Genomic DNA, 26,950 nt, shown 5'->3' with positions numbered 1-26,950 from the left:
TAATTATTACGTCACAGGTTTAACCATTAACCCAACCCGATTGAACTATACAAACCATGAATCACTGACTTTTCCGGTTCAATATTCAATCGATTCTAAAAACATTGAAAAAAACATCATAATTGTTTAAAGTTAAATAGTGAGATAAAAATTCCACACAATTTTTAATTTTCACTTTTAATCACTCTTTTGATCACTCCTCATAAAGCAAGTTGCATTGTGATGTAAAAAATATTTTACTAAAAAACTAAATTTTAAAATATTTCTAATAATATATAATTTATTAAATTTAGAATTACATTAAGACAGTTATAGACTTGAAAAAATTTTCATTGAAAACTTGGTCAATACATGTCAACTATTCATTCCTAATGTTAGTCTTCGTAATTTTCCTTTGCGGTAAAATCTATCTCTACTAAACACAATAAATCAACTCTACCATGATAGATAATTACATAGACATAATCTAGTCAGCACCTTGTGCAACTGCACATTGAAAGTGAATTTTTAGATGCCATTATCTGTAAAACCAGCACTAGAATTGATCCTTCCATATTCCTAGCCATTTCTTCTCTTAAAACAGCAACAAATATGACACAAATATGAAAGATCAAAGACATAGGCTTGATTTTCACAAAGGAAAAAAAAAAAAAAAAAAAACAGAACGAAGCACAGTCAATTGTGAAGTATGATCTATATACAACAAATCCAATATTTCCTTCCAAGAGAGATGTGAGTCTACATCCGTACTTGGACTCAGGATCTTCAACAACATATTGGCTCATGGTATGAGCACAATAGAACCTGAAGTCTTCCTATTTTCCAGGTCTGCATGAGCTTTGGCTGCCTCAGATAATGAGTATTTGTGATTGACTCTCACTTTCAAGAAGCCGGAAGCGACCTTAGCAAAAACCTCTCCGGAAGCCTCCAGCAGCTCATCCCGAGTTACGACATAATGCATTAGGGTTGGCCGGGTCAAGAAGACGGAGTTTGTAGCCAGTGCAGATAACGGGACCGGGTCAGGTGTGCCTGAGGACTGCCCAAAACTTACCATGTATCCTCTGAGCTTTAAGCATGCCAGTGATCCCTTTAAAGCAAAACAACCCACTTTAATCAGGAATTTACTCATGACACTGTCATACTAGGGGAGAAATAGGACTTGGATTCCCTCTGCTGATGGAATCCAGAGAAGCAATGGAATATGGACAGTCCAGCTTCAAAATTTTTAATTTTTTTTATATCTATTAAAGCATTATAAAGCAATAGAATTTTTTCATAAATCTGTTTGATCACCAACCTGAACCTTGGATAGTTCAAATTTAGCGTTAAAATTTTTATAAATTGACTATTTAGATTTACTTTGATCAATTTAAATGTAAAATTTCTAACTTATATTTTTTTAAAAAAATAATTTTTGGAAAGTGAATGTTAGAGGAATATCTTTATTTTTAATATTGTATTCACAAAATAAAAATTTATAAAAAAATTTAACATTAAATTTTCACTATCCAAAATATATCTGGATATTAATTCATAAAAATTATAAAAAAAATTAATATTAAATTCAATTGTCCAAATTAAATCTAAACTGCCCAGGTTCGTGATCAAGTAGAATTATTAAATTTTTTTCAATAATTTTAATAATTTTAAAATAAATATAAAAAAAATAAAAGTTTTAAATTTCGACCGTCCAAATTCCAAGCATCCCTCAACAAAGAGGGTGGAGGGATTCTCTCAGTGGAGGGAATCCAAGTCCCAAAAAAAAAAAAAAAAACAATATAACCTTCAATTCTTGGTCATTTGCAAGCATCTCCCTAATCTTTAAACACAACACTACCATTCTGGTGGGGGGGGGGGGCACACAACACTACCAGAATAGGATTCTTCCTTACAAAAACATCATACAATGCACAACACTAACAATATTGTTGCAAGTGTTTTGCATTGTATCTTTTCCTACACATCACTTTTCTACTCAACTAGGCAGATAACCAATATTGAAATTTCATTGGGATTGACAGCGAAATAAGTTTCCTGGTATTACCTCAAAGGTGTCCTTTCCAACAGAATCATAAACTACATCAACTCCATCGCCTGAAGTGATATCATTAACACGGGCAACAAAATCCTCTTCAGTATAGATGATCACATGATGGCATCCATCCTCCTTGGCTTGAGCTGCTTTCTCTTCGGTTGATACAGTTCCAATAACAGTTGCACCAAGAGCATTTGCCCACTGGCACAATAGGGATCCAACTCCACCAGCTGCTGCATGGACAAGAATTGTGTGACCAGGTTCAACCTGCAACAAAATTTGGCCATGTCAATGTTTGTGTCTATTATCATCAATGTTATCAGAATTGGGTCGGGCATTGAACCAATCAACGTATTGGTTTATTGAACCATGGTTGGACTGAACAGTCTCAAAAGATAATGCATGAAAAATATTTTTTTTATCAATATGTACCTATATTCTCATCATAGATATCAAATTTATTGTCAATTGCATCAACATTATAATAAAACTATTTATTACCAATTACAAATAATCAAAATCATCAAGTATGCCACAATAATTGTCTAATCATAACATAAGCTTTTATTATTAACAAAAATCATTAAGAAATTATCAAATATACATATAACACAAGAAAAACTAACCACAACACAAATAAAAATACAACAACAACAACAACAACAAGCCTTTATCCCACTAGGTGGGGTCGGCTACATGGATTGCAAGACACCATTGTGTTCTATCATTTATCAAGCTTTTAGGAATATTATTAATTAAGAGATCGCGTTCAACAATTTCCAAGAGTGTTCTCTTTGGCCTTCCTCTACCTCTCTTAATCGGACTCAAAGTTATATGTTCCACTCTTCTCACAAATAAAAATACAAAATAACAAAATTTTAGTTTACAAAAGACTAGAAAAAAAAAAGAGTTCTTGACCCATTCACTTCTTGTTGGTTCTGGGAGGTTGAACAGGCCAGACCATAGGCCAGTTCCCGACCAAGTCAGTCCGGTTCTAACAACAGTGATTATCATCATTCATGCTGGGGCAAAGTTATAAACAAATATGCCTTGGCTGTTGAATAAAAGCAGGCCTCTTAGTAACAAGACACTATGGCCAGATATGTTGGTAGCAAAAATATAGAGAGAATAGCAATAATCTTACCAGGTAATTTAGTTCAAGTCATCACAACGAACAAGGGAATCAGTCAGAGAAGTTTATGAATATTTTTTGAGTAAATTAGTGATGAAGCTCTTGCAAAATTACTTTTTCCCCCAATTTAATCTTCCCAAGAGGCCAAGACAAACCCTCTCCAGTTAGTCCCTGAAGTTATCACTTTCCCCCAAATTTAGCTGAAGAATATTTCAAGCACTAGACCGATCAAAAGGCTTGAACTTTCTGGGGCCAAATTGAGAGGAGGGTGCTCTCTCCAAAACTAGATCATTTACTCTTTCTTTTTTTATGAATAATTTACTTTTATTGTTTCCCTGTTTTCTTCTATAACAGTAGTGGATGAATATCTAATATATTTTTAACTAGTGTTTTTGGCATACCAACCTGTAAATCGGGATGGTTGTTAAACACTTTAAAAAAGAGACATAGGGCACAAAAACTAGATGTTCCCTATGCAAACAACAACAACAACAACAAGCCTTTATCCCACTAGGTGGGGTCGGCTACATGGATTGCAAGACGCCATTGTGCTCTATCATTTATTAAGCTTTTAGAAATATTATTAATTAAGAGATCACGTTCAACAACTTCCAAGAGTGTTCTCTTAGGCCTTCCTCTACCTCTCTTAATCGGACTCAAAGTTATATGTTCCACTCTTCTCACTGGTGCCTCCCTTGGTCTTCTTTGTACATGCCCAAACCATCTCAACCGATTTTCTACCATTTTTTCCTCAATAGGTGCCACCCTCACTTTTTCACGTATGTGCTCATTTCGAATTTTATCTTTACGTGTATGTCCGCACATCCATCGTAACATTCTCATCTCTGCTACTCCAACTTTATGCTCTTGCTGTCCCGTTATAGCCCAGCATTCACTACTATATAACATTGCCGGTCTGATAGCAGTACGATAAAACTTTCCTTTAAGTTTATTAGGCACCCTACGGTCACAAATAACTCCTTTAGCTTTTCTCCAATTAAACCACCCAGCTTGAATTCTATGTGAAATATCTCCACTGATTTCGCCATCATTTTGAATAATGGCTCCCAAATATCTAAACTTTTCCACTTGAGGTATAATTTGATCTCCCAATTTCACTTCGAAATTATTTTCGAATAGTCCTTTACCAAATTTACAATATAAATGTTCCCTATGCAAGTTGATGACAAAATCTATGTATACTGTAATAATAAATTTAACCATTGACTTATACAAGTGTACCTGTGGATTAAGGAAAGATTTATGTTACAAACATAAAACCTATGGAGAAAAATAGTTTAACAGAATAGTGTTTTTAAGAAAATTATAGTACTTAGTTAAAATATTAAAATCCATTGTATATCAAGCATGGCTTCCAATATCACTGACAATAACAGGTTCAATATTTGACAGCATTGGTTATGTTTTGAGTAATTAAAACACTGGCAATAAAAGGGGTTGTGAAATCATACTTCGATTACTTTGAAAATATTTAATTTAGAAGGCATAGAGGACCTGAAGAAGTTCAGCCTGCTAAACTATGCATGGAAAATATGAAAACCAAAACAATAAATATGTCAATAAAAGATTGGTATTATCAATTGGCTTCGTGAAGACATTTTTATCGATCTATCACTTGAAATCTTGATACTGATCCTAATTAATCATTACAGAAATAGTAGAATGATACTACACAATCTTTGAAGAAGCTAATAGACAAAAAAAATCTGAATGAGATTAGAACAAAATGAAGTTTTACTAGTCATAGATTACTTTGAAAATATTCATCTTAGAAGACACAGATGAAAAGCAGAAGCTCAGTGTACCAAACTATGCATGGGAAATCTGAAAATATTAAAACAATAATTGTTTAAGAAAAAACACCAACATTGATATTGTTCCTAATTAATCAATCTACAAATAGTAGAATGATAATACACAAGCTTTCAAGAAGCTAACTAATAACAAAACAAAACAAAAAAAGTAGAGTGAGATTAGAGCAAAATGGTCTTACTCTAAGGGTTCATTTGTTTTTCAAAGAAAAAAATAACGCTAAAAGGAAAAGTATATGCTTAAGCTATAATCTAATTAAATAACGTATAAACAAACCCCGAAACTCAGACAAAGAAAGAAAAAGAATTAGAGAGCAATTTCACCCTTAAACTATAAATTTATGAGCATCTGAAACCCCAAACTCAATTTTTCTAGAATATACCCTTTCTACTTTTAGGAACAGTACAATGTCACCCCTACTATTAAAAAAGTTAACTTTGACTATTAGTTAACCAGAAAATTATAGAAAATAACTCCCAAAAAAATTATAGAAAAGGACCCAAAAATTAAGGTAAAAAAAAAAACAAATTCCTCAATCCTTTTCTGTATTTGTTTAATCAACTAGCATTTAAAATTTGTTAACGGTAGATATAATATTACATCATTTTCAAAAGTTAAAGAGAAACATTACATCAAAAATGAATTTAGAGTTTTAGACACTCATGAACCTATAGCTTAGAGACAAATTTATTATTTAACCAAAAGAAAAACAACCTTGAAACAATGTCTTGAAGCTCAGACCAAGAAGGAAAAACAACCTTGAAACAACGCCGGAGTAAAAACTGAACTGTCATGCCCTTTGATAAGATAGATGCCCCAATAACTGGGTCAATAGAGGGAGGAACAGGGACTATTTTATTTGCAGGAATAATCAGCTCTTCTGCATAAGAGCCTAGTGGTCGACCAGAACAAGCTACAATATCTCCAACCTGCCTATCAGTGAGCCCAGGACCAACAGCTGTCACAACACCAACAGCCTCCACACCTGCCATGTTAAAAATAGGGGCGAAAGTTAGTTTATCCACAATACTTTGGCCAAGCCTTCTATGCAAAGTTAAGATCTCCATCATCAAGGGCTGTTCAAACAAAGCCAATATTCAAGTCTTAATTCAGTTCCATAATTGTTAAATCAAATAATATATAGATGATAGCTTCATCAAAGGAAAGTTAAGGATGCTTATTTCTTTTCTAAGTCTAGAGTTGATCATTCTTGTTATTGATCCCCAAAAGTAAAAATAGGAATGTCTCTGGGAAGGAATTAAGGACGTGATGAACAGCTGAGGCAGGCTTACAAACAGAATAGATTTTTTAGGCCACTCTAGCAAAATAACACTACTTGGCAATGACAACAAATGTTAATATAACATTTTGGTCAATGAGAGATGTGATGTGCTAAATCAGTAGTAAAAATGATATATTAAATTTTTTATCTTAAAAAGGTGGTGATTAAATGTCTTAGAACCATGTAATGAGTATAACTTTTATAGGCTTTATTTCTAATTGCTTAATCAGATGGAGAGAAAAAGAGAAGAAAATAGAATGCTTTCGAATGTTTTAGTGCCACTCATTAATTATAATAACAAATATGTACAATCAAAATGAAGGACAAACCTGGAGTGAAAGGCAAGGAGGGTGCTTTGTATACTCCTTTTCGAAAGTAGATATCAATAAAGTTAACCCCAATTGCTTTGTTCTTCACACGAACCTCACCTTCTTTTGGTTCTCCAATTTCCACATCCTCCCACTTCAAGACCTATCAAAGAAGTTATGCCTAAACCAATAAGATATTTGAGATATCAAGTAAATTAATAATTCAGCGAAGTAACAATCAAATTTCATAAATTGAGTTTTTCAAAATCATTGCCAAAATGAATGCCCTTCAATCAAATAATTCGCCATTGAAAAGAAGATATATTCACTACCATATCCGCCTGAGACTCTGAGAGGACAATTCATGAACAATGATAATAGCTTTGACCATTCATTATGCTGTGTGCAAAAGATGGAAAAAGAAAAGCATGGAACTGCTGATTACAACATTGTTATCAGAGCCAATATCGACATTGGAATTTAGTTAACTTCTCAATCGGGTTTGTCATAATCATCGCAAAATGAGTACCGAAAATACAATCACTGATTACAGACGATTAGGAAAACACAATCAAGAAGAAGAGAGAGAAAAAGAGAGAAACCTCATGTCCTCCCAGCTCGTGAACTCTAATAGCTTTAACCATTTTCGTTGATGAAAGTGAAGCTTCTGTGTTAAGGGTTCTAAGAGATGGTTTGATGGCAGAAAAAACTGATAAACCCAGAAGCCGAGAAGAATGGAAGTAGAGACTGCTCCAATGACTCAGATTCTGTGAAAGAATTTGGAACTTGGAACTTGGGAATCAATTATGAAGGTAAAGTTCGATGGAGAAGTGGAAGGGACAGTGACATCAGTCGGGAGTGTTCTGGTGGAGCCATTTAATTAGCACGTTTAATTTTTTTAGTATTTATTTAAATTTAAATTATATCCATATATCTAATTATCTATCTACACCCGTGTGTTTAATTTTTATACATAAAAAGGCAATTACAAACGGAAGCTTAACAAGTGAAAAGTTAAAAAAGAAAGAATAAAAAGAAAAATAGCCTTATTATCATCATCAAGTATCAACTAATTAATTAACTTTCAATCAATCAACTATTAACTATTAATTAACTAGTAACTATTACCGATTAACTATTAATAACTAATTAATAATTAATAACTATAACTATGACTAAATAACTAATATATACAAATCAGGAAGAAAAGCATTCTGATTAGTCAATTTATTTTTCTCTCATTGGTCCGAAGTTAATTCTCCCTACTCATTGGTTGATACATCTTTTGGATAGCAAATTTTGTATTTTCATTGGTTGCTTCAAATGCCTTCGTTCGGTTTTCCATTCAATCAATTTGTGTTTACATTTTTTCAAATTTGAATTCAATTATCTTGAATTCCTAATCGTACCAGCAGTAATTGTTTTCTCGTTCGTCTTTGACTCTCTGTTCTGATGATATCCATTGTTATTCTTCATTTGAACTTCTGTCCATTTTATGCCAATAATCTATTGTTTCTTGGTGACCAATGAGTCTTTTTTGTCCTTTTTCGCTTTTTTTTTTTTTTAAACGCTCTCTTTGGTTATACTAATGCTTTTATTCATATCACTTCCCCCGTCTTTATGTTATCTAGGCTTTTGTCTTCCTCTCAATCCTCTACATTTCTCCGTCAACGGGTTCTTCCTTCGCTATTTCTCTTTTGTTCTTTTTTTCTATGTATCATTTATTCTGTGCTCTTCGCTTCTGTATTTTCTTCATCCTTTATTCTCATATTTTGCTTTGTCTATCTTGTTATTATTTCTACAAATGGACCCCAAACGTTTGACACCTATCAGGGAACTTCTTATGGGTGAAGTACAAGTTGACACTCGCATTTGTCTTCTTTGTCTTTGTTGGGAAGGTGATCTTGGTTTCTTTGTGATAAAGAGGCTCATATTCTTTTTCCCAGTATTGTTAAAACCGGACCAAACTAGACAGTCCGACTGTCACCCCCTGAATAAAGCAGTTTGGTTCAACCAATTGAACTACTTAAGCTGTTGGATCGGATTGACCCGGATATAACCACCCGATTTTCATTGAACCAGAGTTGACTTAGAACCTGGAGCTAGTTCAATACGGGTCAACTCGGGTTAAGTAAAAAAAATTTTTTAAAAAAACTTAAGGCTCGTAACTCGTAAGACCCAAGAAAGAAGCACAGACCTAAGACCTCACCTCTGACCTCACTCCCACAGCTTGCCTGACCTCTCACTCTCACAACCTTAGAGCTCAGACTCGTCTCGTGCCTCTGGTCTCGCTCTCACCTCTCTCTGTTTCTCATCTCCAATCAACTGATCAAGACTTCAAATTTGAAATCTCACTCAAATCTCATATTGTACTTTGATTCTAATTCGTCCCCCTCTTGCATCTTGCTCGCCATTCTCAGCGTAGACCCAAATTCTGCATCACCATTCTTGCCATTCTCAAACTGCGAAGGCAAACTCAGATGACCTCAAGCCAATTCCAAAGGCTTGAGTTTCATGATGCCGTCGAGGTATTGAGCTCGTACCTCTGCCTTTGCCTCTAGTCGACTTGCCTCCAGCTCCTCCCAACTCCAGCTCATGCCTCTGCCTCTGCATAATTCTCATTTTGCTCTAACTTGTTTGATTCTTGGCATGCTCTGCTCTCTTTTTAGGTTCAATTTCTAGCTTCTATGTTCTATTTATGTATTTTAGTTTGTATAATGAGCAGTATGTATACACGATTTGTCCAGCCATTTATCTATGTAAGCTTGTTTGCTCTATTTTCTGTTACTTTATTATTTATTGATCTAGAATTCTAGATATGAGCTAATTATTCTGGATATGATCTAATTTCTAGCTCTGCTCTCTTTTTCATCTTTCATTTGTGCTTTCAATTTAAATTTAGAAAATGTCATCTAAACAAATATCTAATGCTGCATCTACACAATCTGTTAGAGCTAAGTCAGATCCTACATGAGAGCATTGCACTGAAATACCAAATGAAAAAGGTGGCAAACCTCGCTTAAGATGCCTATAATGTGGAAAGGAATTTGGTGGTGGTGGAATACAAAAAATGAAACAACACCTTGTTGGGAAAAAAGGAGATGCAACTAGTTGTAAAAGTGTGCCACATGATATTAAGCTATCAATTGGAGGCAAACTTGAAAGAAATTGATCAAAAAAGACCAGCTAAGAAATTGAGAAAACAAGAAGAAGACAATCCATTGGAAGTGGATGATGAAATTGTGTAAGAAATGATTCCTCCATGTTCATCTCAACTGGCCAAAAAAAAAGGCATCTACAGCTGGAGACAAATTCTTTACCCTAAGGATAACCCCAGGAGCACAGCCAAGAATTCAAAGTGCATTTGCAAGTAAAGAAGCTTTGCATAAAGCGGATTTAGTTGTGGTTAGGTGATTGTATGATTGTTGCATTCCTATGAATGCTGTAAAGTCTATTTATTATCAACCTATGATACATTCTATTTCAGCTATTGGCCTTAGTTATAAAGGACCAACTTACCATGCTATGAGAACAAAATTATTGCAAGACATGAAAAAGGAGTTGCAATTATTAGTTGACGAATATATAAAATTTTAGGCTAAGACTGGATATACAATAATAGCTGATGGTTAGCAAGATCAAAGACATAGACAGTTGATTAATTTTCATTAGATCTGTTGATGCATCAAATATTGTTAAGGATGCTCAAAATCTTTGCAACTTATTCATGGATATGGTTGCTTTTGCTGGTGTATATAATGTTATCCACTTGGTAACTGATAATGCAGCTAATTATAAAGCTACTGAAAGGTTGTTAAATGATAAGTTTCCTTCTATTTTCTAGTCTCCTTGTGCTGCCTATTACTTAAATTTGATTTTATCAAATATTGGCAAAATGAAGATTGTTAGTAGTTTAGTAAAACGTGCATCCATGGTTTCAAAATTCATTTACAACCATGTCTTTTTGCTAGATTGGTAAAGGAAAAGAGAAGGTTGGATAGAAATTATCCGCCCAGGAGCAACACAGTTTGCCACTATTTTTATTGCCTTGAAAAGTGTCTATGAACATAAGCATGATATTCAAGATTTGATAGCAAGCAAGACATTTGTAGAATCTAGATATTACAAGGATTCAAAGGCAAAAGATGTGACAATGATTGCATTGGACAATCAATTCTTGAATAATTGTAAAATTATTGTTGAAATTGTAAAACCACTTGTTAGATTGTTGAGACTTATTGATTCTGATGCCCGACCTTCACTTGGCTATGTTTATAATGGCATGTACAAAGTAAAAAGAGCTATAAAGAATACTTTGACGCATAAAAAATCTCTATACAAGCTTTACACAAGTATTATTAAGAGAAGGTGGGATTCTCAACTTTGACAAAATTTTCATATAGTAGCATATCTCTTCAATCTTGGTTTCCTTTATGATAAGGAAAATTTTTCTAGAAAGCTAGAGGTTATGCAAGGATATCTTAATGTGATAGATAGAAAAATCTCTTCTAATAAGACCAAGTTTTTGCTAGAAGGCACACAATACCAAGAAAGGTATATAAGCTTTAGTCATCCATTGGCTATAGAATCTGCAAAAACCAAGCGATCTGGTAAAATTTATACTTTTATCTTTGATATTTATTATTTTTATCTTTAAAATATATTCTAATGACTTAATTTTTATCATGATAGATGAATGGTGGAAACATTTTGAGAGCAATTTTCCAAATGTTAAAGACTTGTCTGTTAAGATACTAGGCCAAATTGCATCTTTATTGGGCTATGAAAGGAATTGGAGTGTCTTTGAAAGAATACACTCTAAGAAAAGGAATAAGTTGGAGCATGAAAGATTAAATGATCTTGTCTATATTCATTTATATTCATTACAATTTTCAATTAAGGAACAGGTAAATTATTTAAAATTTTGCTTTCATTTGTAGTTATAAAAAATAAGTCACATGAATCATTATGCTTTGTTACTATCATGTGTTTTTACTAGAGTTGATAGCAAGAAGAAAGTTTTGGACCCTGTTGATTATGAAAGGATTGATAAGATTGATTATTAGGTAATGGAAGAAGATGATTGTTCTTTACTTAATGTTGATGAGATAGAACAAGATCTCATTTATGATGACACAGTGCTACCAAAAGCTATCATTCCTCAAGAGGATGGGGAAGGTTTGGCCTTCTTTACTTAATGTTTTCACTTTTTTTATCACTTATCATGTGATTCTCATTAATTTGATTATATACATTAAATGTTTATTTGTGAAGATAATGAGCAAAGAGGCAATGTGGCAGATGGTGAAGCCATTGGTGGACTTGATTTACAATTATTTGCTCAAGAGGATGTTGATAGCTTTAGTGAAGATGCTAATGCTTTTGAGCCTGCACATGCTTGGATTAACCAAGATCCCCCAATATTTGATAAGCCATGAAAATTTAAACTTATGATGTTGTGAACTTTGCAATGATACATTTGAGACATATATTTTAGATTTGTGGTATCTTTGTTTGAGACTTTGAGAAATTAGAACATGTTTGAGACATATATTTTGAATTTGTGATGTTATTTTTTGAGATTTTGAGCCATTAGAACATGTTATACAATGTGGATTTGTGGTATTGCTTGATATATTATTGTTTTTTTTTGTCAAATTAATGTCTTGTTTATATATATATATGCATATAAATATTATTTTTTATTTAATTTTTATATCACTGATTCGACCATCGGTTTAACTAATTGAACTGTGAGAACCGTGACCTGCTGCTCTTTCCAGTTCGATGTCTGGTCCGAGTTCAAAAACATTTATTTTTCTTGCATCATGTTCATTATGTGTTCCTCCATTTTTTCCTAGTCTATCATGTTTCATTTCTACTTCATTTTCTTCTCAACTAATTTCTTCATGTATTTTGAAAAAAGGAACTCACATCAAGCTTGTGATTAATAAACTTCGCCTTATCCATCATCTATGTGGCCTATTTTCCATGAAGGATTAATGTATGACATCTATCATTTTGAAGTTTTATGGGACAAGAACCCTGTTTCAATCAAATTTTTCATTATTATCCATGGTTATACTTTGTTTTGGTTATCCCCAATAATGGTTCCTCTACCTCCTCTAAAATTATCACCCCTTGCTCAACTGGCAAATCATAGTAGAAGAGAAAGACAACTTTTTTGTGTGTTATTTTGATATGTAAGATTTAGTCTCAAATTTGTATTTTTCTCTTTCCTCCATTTTCATCCTTCTTTTAATTTTTAGACATAGCTAGTATCATTGGAGGAATTAGTCATCTTGACAGTTACGTGTAGGATGGTTTCAAATAATGGTCTTTCTCATTTCATCTCAAGGATGCACGATCTGTTCATTTTCCCACTATTCAAGGATTATTTTGTTCATTTTCTTGTTATTCTAGTATTATCCTTTTCTCATGCTATCTATTTTATATTGGTTTCTTCCCTGTAGGGGTAATCATTTGAATTGTAAAATTGAAGATGGACCTGCATGGCATGCTTTGGTGACTACATCTTATGAACAGAGAAGAAAGACTTAGTTACTATCATTGAGCTTGCCTTGATGGATTGGAATAGAGGTTAGAATGACTTCTCTATACTTGCATGCATTTGTTTCTAATTTATCCTTAGATATTCTGATGACATTTTATTTCTTTTCTTGTAGACGATAAGGTCATCAAGAATTATTTCAACACAACCAGGGTATTGTTCAATGATGATTCTAAAGTTGTTCGATATTTCAAGAATTGTTTAAAGTGGCAGTGTGAGCTGATTGATCCTAACATGCCTTCCACCTCAAGGATTGAACATTAGATTGTTTAGATCTTATTTTCCCTTTAATCTCAATAGCTTTCCTTTGTTCCTTTCCTAATTAACTTTGAATTTCAATGCTTTTGTTTGCTTGTATTAGACTACTTTCCTTTATTCCCATCTTCATTATGCTTCTGATTATTTGACATTAAATTTTAAATACATGTGTTCACACAATCTTTTAATGTTATACTTTGTTCATGGCCTTTAAAATTGTATTTTAAAATAAAATTATCCCAACACAACAATGATATTAAAAGTAATCTTTATATTGTTCCACTGGTGAACTCCAAACATCATGTCAAGTAAAAACTACCATGATATTACTGTGGTTACACTATTATCATTGCTCACATTTCAAATTCAATAACAAACTCTTTAGAGAATTTTTATTCTCATGACTCAAACTTGAGAGAGAATCCTATTTTGAGTAAAAATATCTCCATTTCAAATACAAGAAAATCAAAGATTGAGAAACTAGTAAGAGTTTCATTCCAAAACATATGTGCTAACCCTATTGCTTTCTCCTATATTATTTTCTCATTCAAATCAATTGTTTTAAAAAATGTATCATCGTCAACTTGGGTTCATGGTTATTTGCCTTTCATAAGCATCATGATTTGCAACTTTAACTAAAACTCCCTTAATCAAGTTGAATTTTATCAACATTACCATCTCAAACATTAAACCCTTAATCTCCACTTCTAAATTGCCCAACATTCACTCTACAAGAATTTGAGCCTATTCCTTAGATTTATTAATTACCTTTAGTCCCCAATAACATTAGTGAACTATTAAATTCCTATTGATGGCATTACAATCTTCCAACCACTTATAATAAATGAGATTTTTGGATATTAATAATGCTCAACAATCCAAGACACCAAAAATTCACTATACTATGTTTAGATACTCTAATTTACTTCTATTAACTTCATTTAAGTCAATAAATTTAGACTCATAACTCATATAGACTGAAAATTCACTTCCACTATCAAACCCTAACTATAAACTCATAAATGTGGAAGAAATAGGGAGATTAATGAGTGTGATACTTACCTTGGGTGTTTGTATCCTCTAAAATACTCACAACATCGTCCGCAAGCAAACACTAGCAAGCTTGGTGTGTCTCTTCTGTTCTCTTTTTTCTTTCTCTTTGTTTTTTGCATTAGTTCGCATATTAATTCTATAGATTTCCCATCGTGCACTGCGGCGCATGTCACCACGTGTCGTGGCATATGGTATAAAGAAGGAAGTTCTCGCCTGATGGCCCCACGCTGCAACATGTGGCACAGAGGCTGTTTAGCTTGTTTTTCTCCACTTTTTGATCCCTAAGTGACCCAATTTCAATTTGGACCTAAGTTATATCTAAAATTCCAACTAAAAACACTTATTATTCTCCTTTGACAACACACCATATCAACTTACTTAATTATCCTTATTAATCTTAGTAAATTAGGGAATTAAAAATTGAGATGTTACAATTCTCCTCTCCTTTTAAGAATTTTACCCCTAAAATTCGCTTAATCTAGTTAAATTAGTAAATCATACCTCATTGAAATAAGTAAGGGTACTGCTATTTCATCTTCTCCTCAGTTTCCCACATAGCATCACCAGAAGTCATCCCTTTCCATATGACTTTCACCAGTTAAGTTGTCTAGTTTCTCAGCTATTTCTCCTTACCATCAACAATTTTCTGTAGCTCAACTTGATATGTTAAATTCTCACGCAACTCCACATCCTCAGGCTCACTCACATGTAAAGGGTCAGATTGATATTTCTTCAATTGAGACACGTGAAATACATCATGTACACCTGACAGATAAGGAGGTAAGGCAATCCGATATGTCAAAGGCCCAATTCTCTTAAGAATTTTGAATGGCCCAATAAACTTGGGGTCAACTTCTTTGCATAAATAAACTTCCTAATTCCAGTCATAGGTATGACCTTCAGAAATACATGGTCTTCTACCATAAACTCTAACAGTCTCCTCCTCTTATCTGTATAGCTCTTCTGTCAACTCTGAGCAGTCAACAACTTCTGATGGATAGTCTCAATTTTCTCAGTGGTGATCTACTAAATCAGGACCTATTATGCTTCACTCACTCAACTCGGTCTAACAAAGTAGCGATCTACACTTCTTGCCATATAAGGCTTTATATGAAGCCATTTGAATACTCATATGAAAACTATTGTTATAAGAGAATTCCACCGAAGGTAGGTGCTTATCCCAACTGCCTTACCACTCGATGGCACAAGCACATAGCATATCCTCTAGAGCCTAGATGGTCCTCTCGATTTGACCATTTGTCTAAGGGTGATAAGCCATACTGAACTTCAATTTCATACCCATGGCCTCGTGCAGTGCTTTCCAGAAGTTTAATGTGAACCTCAAATTGCGATTTGATACAATCTCTTTTGGCACCCCATGTAATCTCACAATCTCTTGAATATAGACCTCTGCAAGCTTTTCTAGAGTGTAATCAGCTCTAACAGCTAGGAAATAGTCAGACTTAGTCAATCTATCCACAATTACCTAGATAGTGTCATAACTCGCTTGGATACGTTACAATCCCATAACAAAATCCATGGAAACATAGTCTTATTTTCACCTAGGAATTTCTCATGGTTGTAACAATCCTGAACGTCTCTGGTGTTTAATCTTCACCTTCTAACAAGTCAAACATTAGGATATCATACTCTATCACATCCCTCTTCATATCAAGCCACCACTATCGACTCTTCATGTCTTGATACATCTTGGTGGTTCCTAGATGAATGGTGAACTTACTCTGATGAGCTTCACTTAGAATGGTCTCTTGAACCCCTTTATCATTAAGTATACATACCCGATCTCTATAAACTACCAACCCATCATCATTGAACTAAAAGTCCTCGGTCTTGTTTGCATCAATATCATCTCTAATCCCCAACAGATACTGTTCTTCAAGCTAAGCTTTTCTCAAGTCTTTCCAGAATCATTGGTCATTACTGTCGTATTCAAGTTATACACAGTGAAATCTAGACTATTTTGGTGTTCAGTAGAGAAATCCTCTAGTAGCTTATACTCATGGATCATCAACCACGCAACATGTATGGTCTTGCAACTCAAAGCATTAGCCACTACATTGGCGTTCCTTAAATGGTACTTCAACTTGAAGTTGTAATCTTTTAGGAATTCAATCCACCTTTGCTGTTGCATATTCAACTCCTTCTAGTCACTTAAGTACTTGAGGCTCTTATAGTTACTAAATACCTTGAATTATGAACCATAGAGATAGTGCCTCCATATATTTAATACAAATACAACTGCTACTAACTCAAGGTCATGAGTTGGATAACTCTCCTTATGCGGTCTCAGCTGTCTTGATCCATAAGCCACAACTCTATCATCTTGTATTAGCATACAACCTAGTCCCTTAAGTTATGTATCAGTGTAGACCACATATGATCATTTAGGATCTAGAATAGTCAACATTAACGTTATAGTCAACTTCTCCTTTAGAGTCTGAAATGCCTCTTCACACTTCTCAGTCCAAACAAACGGTTGATCCTTCTTCGTTAGCTTCGTCAAAGTAGAAGCAATCTGAGAGAACCCTTAGATGAATCTTCGATAATAGCTGGCTAAACCCAAGAAACTTCTTATCTCGGTTACCAATATTTGTCTTTCCCACTATAGTACCATGTCAACTTTATATAGAACCACTGCTATGTCGTTAGCAAAAATGATGTGTCTTAAAAATTTCACTTCTCGCAGCCAAAACTCACACTTGCTTAGTTTGGCATACAACTTGTGCTCTTTCAACACTTGTAGCACTATCCTTAGATGCCTTGCATGTTCTTCCTCATCTTTAGAGGAATATATCAGGATGTCATCAATGAAAACCACTATGAATTTGTCTAAGTAGGGTCTAAAGATCCTGTTCATATAGTTCATGAAGATTTCAGGAGCATATATCAGACCGAAGGGCATTATTAAGAACTCATAGTGCCCATATCATGTCCTAAACGAAGTCTTAGGCACATCATCTGCCTTAACTCTTAACTGGTGGTATCCAAATTTTAAATCAATTTTAGAGAAAAACTGGAGCTCTGGCAAGTTGGTCAAGTAAGTCATCAATCCGTGGTAATGGATACTTGTTCTTAATTGTTACTTTGTTGAGTTTCTTTGTAGTCAATACACAACCTCATACTCCTATCTTTCTTCTTTACAAACAACTCAACCGATCCCTACGGTGATATACTCAGCCGGATGAATCCCTTCTCAAGCAACTATTCTAATTGCTTTTTCAATTCCTCTAATTTTGCAGGAGCCATACGATATAAAACCTTAGAGATTGGCTTGGTGCTGGGTACTAAATCAATCGAGAATTCAATCTCTCTTTCTAGTGGCAATCCTGACATTTTGTTATCAGACATCTTCGGGAACTCATTCACTACACTAATTCTATCAATTCCTCCATCATACACTTCATGTGTAGAACAGTAGATCATGAAAGCCTGACAACCCTTTTTCATTGACTTCTCTACTTGTAGGGCTGACAAGAACTTATGAGTCTTACAATCTACTATTGACAATGGTTGATAAGTTTAGGGTTAACAGCCATCGCTATGTAAATTGGTAAGGAAACTGTCTTTCTATTACAGTCGAGTGTCGCACTATTAGCAGACAACCAATCCATCCTTACTATCACATTAATGCCACTTAAAGGTAAGTAGATTAAGTCAATAACAGTAACTTTATCACCAAACTTCAACTCTAGTTTTAAACAAGCTTGATTGGTCCTCACAAGTACACCAGCCAGTGTAGACACATTTATGAAAAACAGCATTTCAAGCACATGCAATTCTAGTCTCTTTACACAATCATCAGATATAAAAGAGCGTATAGCACTAGAATCAAACAAAGCATCTATCTGGTGATCACAGAGTGAGATTGTACCTCTAATCAGCTTTGATAAAGCCTCAACCTCTTCTCTGGTCATGGCAAAGACTTGCCTTAGGATAGCGGATCTCTGATCAGGAGTAGGTATATTCTCTGAGAAAAACTTGGCTATGTGTCCTAGCTTGTTGTATTTAAAGAAAACCTAACACTGCCCTTGGTGATGTTTTCCTCATTTATGGCACTATGGAGCTCTAACTGGCATCATAGCAGATGGAGCCGTAGATTCCTGTTAAGATGTCTGATTTTTAACCCTGCCCATACTCCTCGGGGCATTGCTCCTCTAGTTGGATCCTTTAGATTGAGACCCCTTTTGGAAGTTCTTCTTCTTGCTTCCTCCAGCACTGTACCTCCTAGATATACTCAGGTTAAAACCTGACTTCTTACTCACTCTACCCATAGGGCTTGTATAGGAAGAAAATCTCCCCTGACCATCTCTCTTCTTCTCTTCCACCATTCTACTTCTTCTGGCTATAGCTCTGAACTTATTGCACATAATCTTGAAGGTAGTAATGTCGAAGGTAGCTAATTGCTAGCTAAACTTAGGCCTCATCTTATCAAGAAACTGCTCGGCCTTCTAATACTCATCATCATGATGATTCAGATATGTGGAGTACTTAGATAACTCATTGAACTTTGCTATAAACTCCTCCTCATTCATATTTCCCTACTGGAGTTTGTGGAATTTCGCCTCTTTCTCTACTTGGAATAAGGCTAGAAAGTAGTGGGTGAAGAACCACCTCTTGAACTCTATCCATGTCCACTATGAGCCATTTACCAGCCTAACACTTTCCTACCATTGCTTTGCTACATCTTCAAGCATGAAAGAAGCTAAGAAAACCCTCTGCTCAGTCGTACAGGTCATGATTGAGAAAATGGTCTCCAGCTTGTTAATCCACTTCTCGATTATTCTATCCTCCATATAACCCTCAAAGAAAGGAGGATTCAATCTCATGAATCACTTCAAAGCCCTATCTATAGAGCCTTCAAACTCACTCATCCTAAGCCACCAGACGCATCGGCTTCTTAGGAATACTTTCCTCATAATACTCTTCATCTCTATGTCCATGCACCTCAACGTGCACATCAATTTAGGCTTTCTTTTGGTCAACCCCAATTCTCTCAACGTGCACATCAATCTCTATGTCCATGCTGCTCTCCTCATGTCTCTTTCTGATGATCTCATCATAACCATCCATTCTCCTCTAGATGTCCATCATCATACACCGCAATTCATCTAAGGCATTATTTTTGTTACCCTGTTGAGTTCCTGGTTGTTGCTCTTAGTTCACCAGTTCTTGTTCCAGTCTTTGCACATTTTCTGATGCATTTCCTACGTTTGTAGCTCTTGTTTGCACTATATTCTCCCCTCTTAAAGATGGAAGCAATCCCAAAAAGGAAGAAAGGAGTTAGCACTAGCTCAGTGAGGGAAATAACAAGTACAATAGGATATTTCCAATTCTCTATATATAATGCACAACAAATCTCAACCACAAAGTACATAAACCATAAACCAATTCTCAAAACCAAAGAAACTGATACCAAATTGTAAAATCTCACTCCATTAAACACAATTAATCAATATAATTCATGGCAATCAAAGATTTAACTCAAAAAGGTGATTACCAAGCTTTAGTTTAAATTCAAGGGATCCCAAGTTTTTCAAATAACAATGAGTTCCAAACAATCAAAACCTTTATATTAGAATCAAAATAAGTTTCGAAAGCATGGGATACCTCAGAGGAGTAAAAGAATTTGAAGATGGCTAAAAAATGAAACTTATGCTATGATATAGGACAATGTGCCGCAGCATGTTGCTCTTTGTGCCACGCGCTGCGGCTCAAGTGCCATATACTATGGCTTGTTACACGAAAAATTAGCAAATTCTGCTATCATTTGACAGCAGAATCAGGAAACTTCTGACGCATCCTGATTCTCCATCCGGTGTCCGAATGATATGATCTAGGTATCTATAGAAAGCGCTTTACATAAACTAGCTAATGGCATGGGCTCTACTTCTAAGACAAGTCACACTAGAAAGTTAGACACCTAAACGTATTTTAACCACTTTTCATAATTTTCACACAAAATAAGTGTCCAAAACCTTCAACATGTGAAAAAAGCCTTTCCTAACACTTAGACCATATCCAATGGGCCAGGGACTACTAGTCCAACACGTCACAAACACTAAAATAACAATGTAACAAAATTTTGCTCCTCAACCCCATTTTACTAAAAATTAGAGGGGGAGGTAAATTGTCATTACTTTGCATCCAAATCAATCCACACATGTTCAAATTATCATCTCTACATTTGCACTAGTATTTTGGCCCTATAAACATATATATATATCTCAACATACACAAATACTCATGGCTCAAAATACAAATCTAACATTTGCAATAACAAAATAGTGCAAGTGCGATGGCATGCATCCTAGAATTAGCAAATCATATACTATTACACAAATAAATCTAAACTAGAGGCATATAGTAAGAACATGCTAATTCCTAACCTCCTGAATCTTCTCCCTCTCAGCACCAGAGCTAGAGCCTGAAAAATGTTAAATGAACGAGGTGAGTCTAGTAACTCAATAACTAGGGTAAAACTTACCCTATGCAGTTATATATCAATTATAAAATAAGCACATCCATAAGAAACCAAGTAAGTAAAACATGCTCACACATATTATAATTTGTCACTTATCATTTAATAACATCCTTGTCTCACAAATACTAGGTACATTGTCACCATATTCTTAAATATGTGACATATCCCCTCATTTACACAACTTATCACAACTTAACGTATGTGACACGTCATATATTTACTTAGGAAATGATAAACTAGCCTTATATTCTCCTTATTTTCTTAGACTAAAATCATGGGCTATAACATTGAATAAGGTTCCGTCCGTGTGACTGGACTACCCAAGCTTACCAATAGTGAGGTGTGACCCAGCTAAAGATCACATGACTCACTTTCAGACCACGGTTCCCCCATTTTTGAATCTCTAAGGTGTCTCATACCCTAGGCTAGTCTCCTCATTGAACTAGTAGAGATATCTAAGTTCTAGTCCCTCGACAAACTATGGGATAGTCCCTCAACAAACTATGGGACAAGGCTATACCTTCGTACACTAGGGGGCAGCTTAAATATGATATGGATTTTCTCTCTACTCCCAACCCCTAGGTGAACTCTCGCTACTGATTATGTCATAACCAATACTCACTCATTTACAACACACCATCACATTCATCTTTCTAAAGACATATGCATGTTTATATTTGAAAACATCTTGATTTGGCATTTGCATTTCCAACCACAATAACCTTATGCACATTAAATTTTCATGCACTCATTGGAACTAACACATACTTTTCACATTGAAAATCAACCCATGCATGCCAAATTCACAACTTGAAATCAATTTACAATCAATTAATAGTTAACTACCCAAAGTAGGGTTCTCCTGATTACCTCAAACCTTTGAGAGGTCAAAGGTTTACCTCTCAATCTACTAGCTTTCAAACTTGAATTTTCTAATCTAATAGGTGACCAAGAGCCGAATACTACAATCAACCAAGTTGAATTTCATCAATATTTCCATCTCAAGCATTAAACCCTTAATCTCCACTTCTAAATTTCCTAACATTCACTCCACAAGAATTTGAGCCTATCCCTTAGGTTCATTAATTACCTTTAGTCCCCAATAACATTAATGAACTATTAAATTCCCATTAATAACATCACAATCTTCCAATCACTTATAATAAATGAGATTTTTGGATATTAATGGTGCCCAACAATGTAAGACACCAAAAATTCATTATACTAGATTTAGATACTCTAATCTACTACCGTTAACTTCATTTGAGTCAATAAATTCTGACTCATAACTTATATGGACTGAAAATCCATTTCCACTATCAAATCCTAACTATAAAATCATAAATGTGGAAGAAATGGAGAGATTAATGAGTGTGATACTTACCTTGGGTGTTTGTAGCCTCCAAAATACTTCCAATGTCATCTACAAGAAAACCCTAGCAGAGCTAAGTGCATCTCTTCCGTTCTCTCTTTTCTTTCTCTCTATTTTTTGCATTAGTTTGCATATTAATTCTATAGATTCACACCGTGCACCGTGCGCGTGTTACCATGCACTGCGGTATGTGGTACAAAGAAGAAAATTGTCACCTGATGGCCTCGTGCACCGCAGCATGTGGCACAGAGGCTGTTTAGCTTGTTTTTCTCTACTTTTTGGTCCTCAAGTGACCTAATTTCACTTTAGACCTAAATTATATCTGAAATTTCAACTAAAAATACTTAATATTCTCCTCTGACTACACACCATATCAACTTACTTAATTTTCATTATTAATCTTAGTAAATTAGGGAATTAAAAATCAATATGTTACAAAATGCAAAATGACCACTTTGTCATTTTTACTCATTGAAGCATCCTAATTCTAAACCAGGTGTCATTAACAACTTTTAAGACTTTGATCACATCCAATGAGACAATTGTCACCTAAAGAAAAATTATATTATCAAAATCACATACATATACAAATTTGGCCACTAAACTACCCTTATACAACACAACAGGACCCATTTTTGGTAATTTGGCATAAATTTATACACATGGCCATAATTCACACATTTATTGCTTTCAAATACAAAAACACACATACTTGCACTGTATCTTAGTGCTCCTTATCAAAGTTCATAATATGTTACTCTTTTTCACATTCCAAGGCTAAGATACACACACAATCATACAAATGCATCAGACATTATATGTAAATGTATTCCTATGGCAACTTATATACATAACTATACAATTACAATAATTCAAATTCATTACACAAACTTAGAAGGACTATTAATAGTCCCACTACTCTTGGCCTGACTCTTTCCCCCTATTGTTCCAAATGTTAGAACTTGTAAAATGATAACCACGAGATGAGATAAACATTTCAATAATTAAAATAATTTATAGCTATCTATTAGTAGGAATAAATATAAATGAGTAAACAAAACAATATTATCATTTCTATAAATAACATGTGTGTGTGTGTGTGTCCCTTTTCATAAAACCATTCGCATACTCGCATAATCATCCTATCCATGCAAACCTCTATATTCTTTGATTGAACCCATGGCTCTCCTAGACCAATCTTGTATACATTAATTTGAGCACACCTTCAATGTTAGAAACATCTAACCAAAGGTATTATGTCATACTTTCGGATTATGATTTTTCCCTTTCACACACACATGATAGGAGTGTCGTTTACTCTTATCTTCACCCTCTAAAGAGTAGCCAGACTACTCAAATTACCACATGAAATAGTCCCAAATAATTAATGCACTGGATTGCCTCATAAGTAAACTCTCACTATCTATCATGATCATGCCATTTTTCACGCATACCATCATATGCCAATCACATATCCACACACACATATTAGTATATAATTGTCTACTTTTAAAACCACACTTGCAAACAGCTCACTATATAAGTCAAACCTATTTTTAATTCCAAAACATGCAAGTTTCAAATCATGCTAATATAACATCATAAATCATATTATCATATTTACTTATTGGTAGTTAAACTAGTTAATAAACAATGAATTATATGGTTACTTCAACCCTTCTGCTTCTAGAAAAGGATTACCCTTGGTACTTCTGCTTTATTCTCTAACAATCTCTCAAGAGAGCATGTAAATCACTTCAATCTATACAATTTAGCACTATTAAGTTAATTATCAAATTGATTAAAAGTACTAATTATCACAATTAATCGCAATTTAACTACCTAATCACTTCCACATAATCCTCTTATGTTCTAATAATTCTCTTTAAGCCTTTTATCATTTTTACTAGCTTCAATACATTCTACACCTACTTTCACCCATTTAAACCACTCAATCTAAGCTAAATTGTAGCCTATAACTTCTAAGCTTAACCATTAATTCCTAAACTACTTACAAAACTTTAATTTAATTCCCAAGTGTCTTTTTATTACCAAATGATAAGAAAATAACCATTTAAAACTCCCTAATTCAATTTATCTATATCTTAAACTAAAATAAATTAGGATAGAATAGGGTACAAACTTACCTGGCAAGCGACAGGTTGGAACTAACTCCTAGCACTCCAAAATTTAAAGCCCTGGCAAAGACATTTCGTTTCTTTTCTCATTTTTTCCTCTTCTCTTTTTGTTTGACCCACGCATCTCTTTATCCAAATTATTTGTCATGCACCGCAACGCATGCAGCATATGCTACAGTGTGTGGCACAATGAGGAAAATCTCACTGCTACTCACAGCTTTGCTCTGGACTATCATTCTTTCACCTAACCCTATTTATTCAACAATCCAACAAGTCAACTATCAATTTATCTTTCAAAATCTTAATTATTTAATTAATTCATTAATTTACTAATTTAACATTTAATTAGAAACTAGTTTTTGGTTTAAATTTTAGGATGTTAAATTTGAATTTTCACTTGATCTCCTAATTGATTCAAGATTTGATTTGTTTCCTTTATTATTTAGTCAAGATTATCTTGTTTCTTATTTCTTGTTTTCATTAATTATGAAGATTGAGTCTTATATTTAGTTTCCTATTTTATTCTAGTTAAGATTGCTTTTAATATTCTATAAAGTTTTAGTTATTAAAATCTCATAATTTAAGAAAATGTAATTCCTAATTAAAATTATGTGGTTGAATATTTTATCTATATTTTCAAATTTATGGTTTTAATTAGGGTTTTGAGTCATGTCTTTGCCTATAAATAGGCATGCCTTCATCTCTTGTACTCATCTAGTCCTATTAATAAGTTACTTTCAACATGGTTCACCAGTACCAAGAAAAATCTTAAAACTCATTAACTCTGTCTTAAAATTTAATAAGTTCTTAACTTTGTCTCTGTTAAATATACACACTTCAATAACATATTGTCTCTCTCCAACATTCAATAGAGGGTAAAAAAGAAAATTTATGATGAAAATTTAATGATGTAATTTATAAATAGAATCAAAAAAGTTATTCTCTTTTTGCCCTATAAATAGGACCAGAGGGAGTAACCTAAAACTTGTTGAGTAATAATATTATCTTTATTTTAGAGTTCATAACTCTTGTGAGCTTGTGTTGGTATCCCATGGTAAATACAAACATAATTAAGAGTTTGATTAACCTTTGTAGTGTCTTCAAAGGTTAAGATTATTAAAGGCAAATGCTCTAAAAAATTTTCTCCTTAATCTTTATCTTTTCTCTTCTTTAATTATGTGACTTTCTCCTTGTTTTTCTTCCATTTTTTCATTTCTTCCCTTGTGTTTCTTGTATTTGTTTTGTGCTTTAGGATTGAATTTTTAACTAGCACAATTCCATTTCTACGTCCATGATCACTAAGTTTGTCATTGCCTTTTTGTTGTACTATATCTTACTAAGGAGCATATGTCAAAAGAGCATTAACATCTTTGAAGGGATTAATGGTTGCATCATTTTTACAGCTTATTAAGTTTGATTTCTTCTTACTAAGAAATATGATAGTATCTGTTCCATAAATGAAACATGTCCATTCTTAACACTTGCTTTAAATATTAGGTAACATTTAAATTAATTTCATCCTGCAAAGTACTTGATTATAACCATGATTCTTGGTCTTTGTTCAAACATACTTATTTTCTCTGTTTAATTATGCTCGCATGATAAAAGTAAAACTTAAATATTGTTGTTTGATGTTAAACATAATTCATACTTAACCATTTACTGATTTTGCCGTAGAGATGTTCTAATTGATTTGTAAATGCAGAAGTTTCTGCAAAATGTTTAGATGAAACGACTTATGGCTTCAAAAACAATAACAGGACTGAGTGATGGGATTAAAAATCTCATCCTTTCAAAGATCATTCTCTTGAATCTGAATCTCTTCACTGTTACTTTAAGTTAGAATCATCATGCAGAAGCTTCTGCGGTAACCTATTTTTGATTTTTTTTTTTTTTATGACAGCATATCTCACAACACATATTCAATGCTTGAAGCGGAACTTCACCAAAATTCATGTAGTGCCCAATGCCATATCTAATAAAACACCCTAGGTTGATGAAGAAAGCACTAGCTAAATCCAATACTAATAAACATCTGGAAAAAACAAATCAAGAGATTCGATGCTGTAATATTTCTAAATTAAAAGAAGAATGTCATGCATGTACATAAAATATTCTGTAATTATCTCAAACAGTTAAACCCAATCAAAATTACAAAAAATGAATGACAGGTTGGGTCAATACATCCATTCAAAACAAAAAGACCCTAGACCAAAGACCCATTTATAAGTACAGGATCTTTAGCACCCTATCCCCTATAAAATTTAAACAGGAGACAACAAAAAATGTTGCAACTTCAAAAAGAGCTATGAAGCATCCAACGAACTTCTTCTGTATCTTCAACAATAAGAACCATCTGTGTGGACTTTATCTATTTCTCTTTCAAAGAGATATAGAAACTCATTGTCAGTGGGATTGATTGGATCAAATATCACCTTGCTTTTTTTTTTTGGCATAGCCCTTGAT

General features: G+C 33.9%; 1 protein-coding gene across 1 annotated transcript; it reads right to left on the bottom strand.

Annotated features, from left to right (window-relative positions):
• Positions 1–416: 416 nt before the first annotated feature.
• Positions 417–7,431, bottom strand: LOC129313800 (uncharacterized). Its single transcript, XM_054957204.1, has 5 exons — positions 7,193–7,431; positions 6,612–6,753; positions 5,759–5,985; positions 2,045–2,302; positions 417–1,087 (listed from the first exon to the last, which is right to left on the bottom strand). The coding sequence occupies exons 1-5, from the start codon at positions 7,232–7,234 to the stop codon at positions 782–784; spliced, it is 975 nt and encodes a 324-aa protein (XP_054813179.1). The 5' UTR covers positions 7,235–7,431; the 3' UTR covers positions 417–781.
• Between the last annotated feature and the right edge of the window lie 19,519 nt (positions 7,432–26,950).

The sequence above is a fragment of the Prosopis cineraria genome, unplaced genomic scaffold (assembly GCF_029017545.1).
Source record: "Prosopis cineraria cultivar Desert tree isolate PC_DT_omini unplaced genomic scaffold, ASM2901754v1 PC6, whole genome shotgun sequence".
Classification (NCBI taxonomy): Eukaryota; Viridiplantae; Streptophyta; class Magnoliopsida; order Fabales; family Fabaceae; genus Prosopis; species Prosopis cineraria.
The sequence above is the reverse complement of the archived record's forward strand: the minus strand, read 5'-3'. Positions and strand labels throughout refer to the sequence as shown.

Coding starts and splice junctions, on each gene's coding strand:
- LOC129313800 (XM_054957204.1), bottom strand. CDS start 7,234: ATGGTTAAAGCTATTAGAGTTCACGAGCTGGGAGGACATGAG. Junction 6,754..7,192: donor ACGAGCTGGGAGGACATGAG/GTTTCTCTCTTT, acceptor CTTCTTTGATAG/GTCTTGAAGTGGGAGGATGT. Junction 5,986..6,611: donor CTCCTTGCCTTTCACTCCAG/GTTTGTCCTTCA, acceptor TTAACATGGCAG/GTGTGGAGGCTGTTGGTGTT.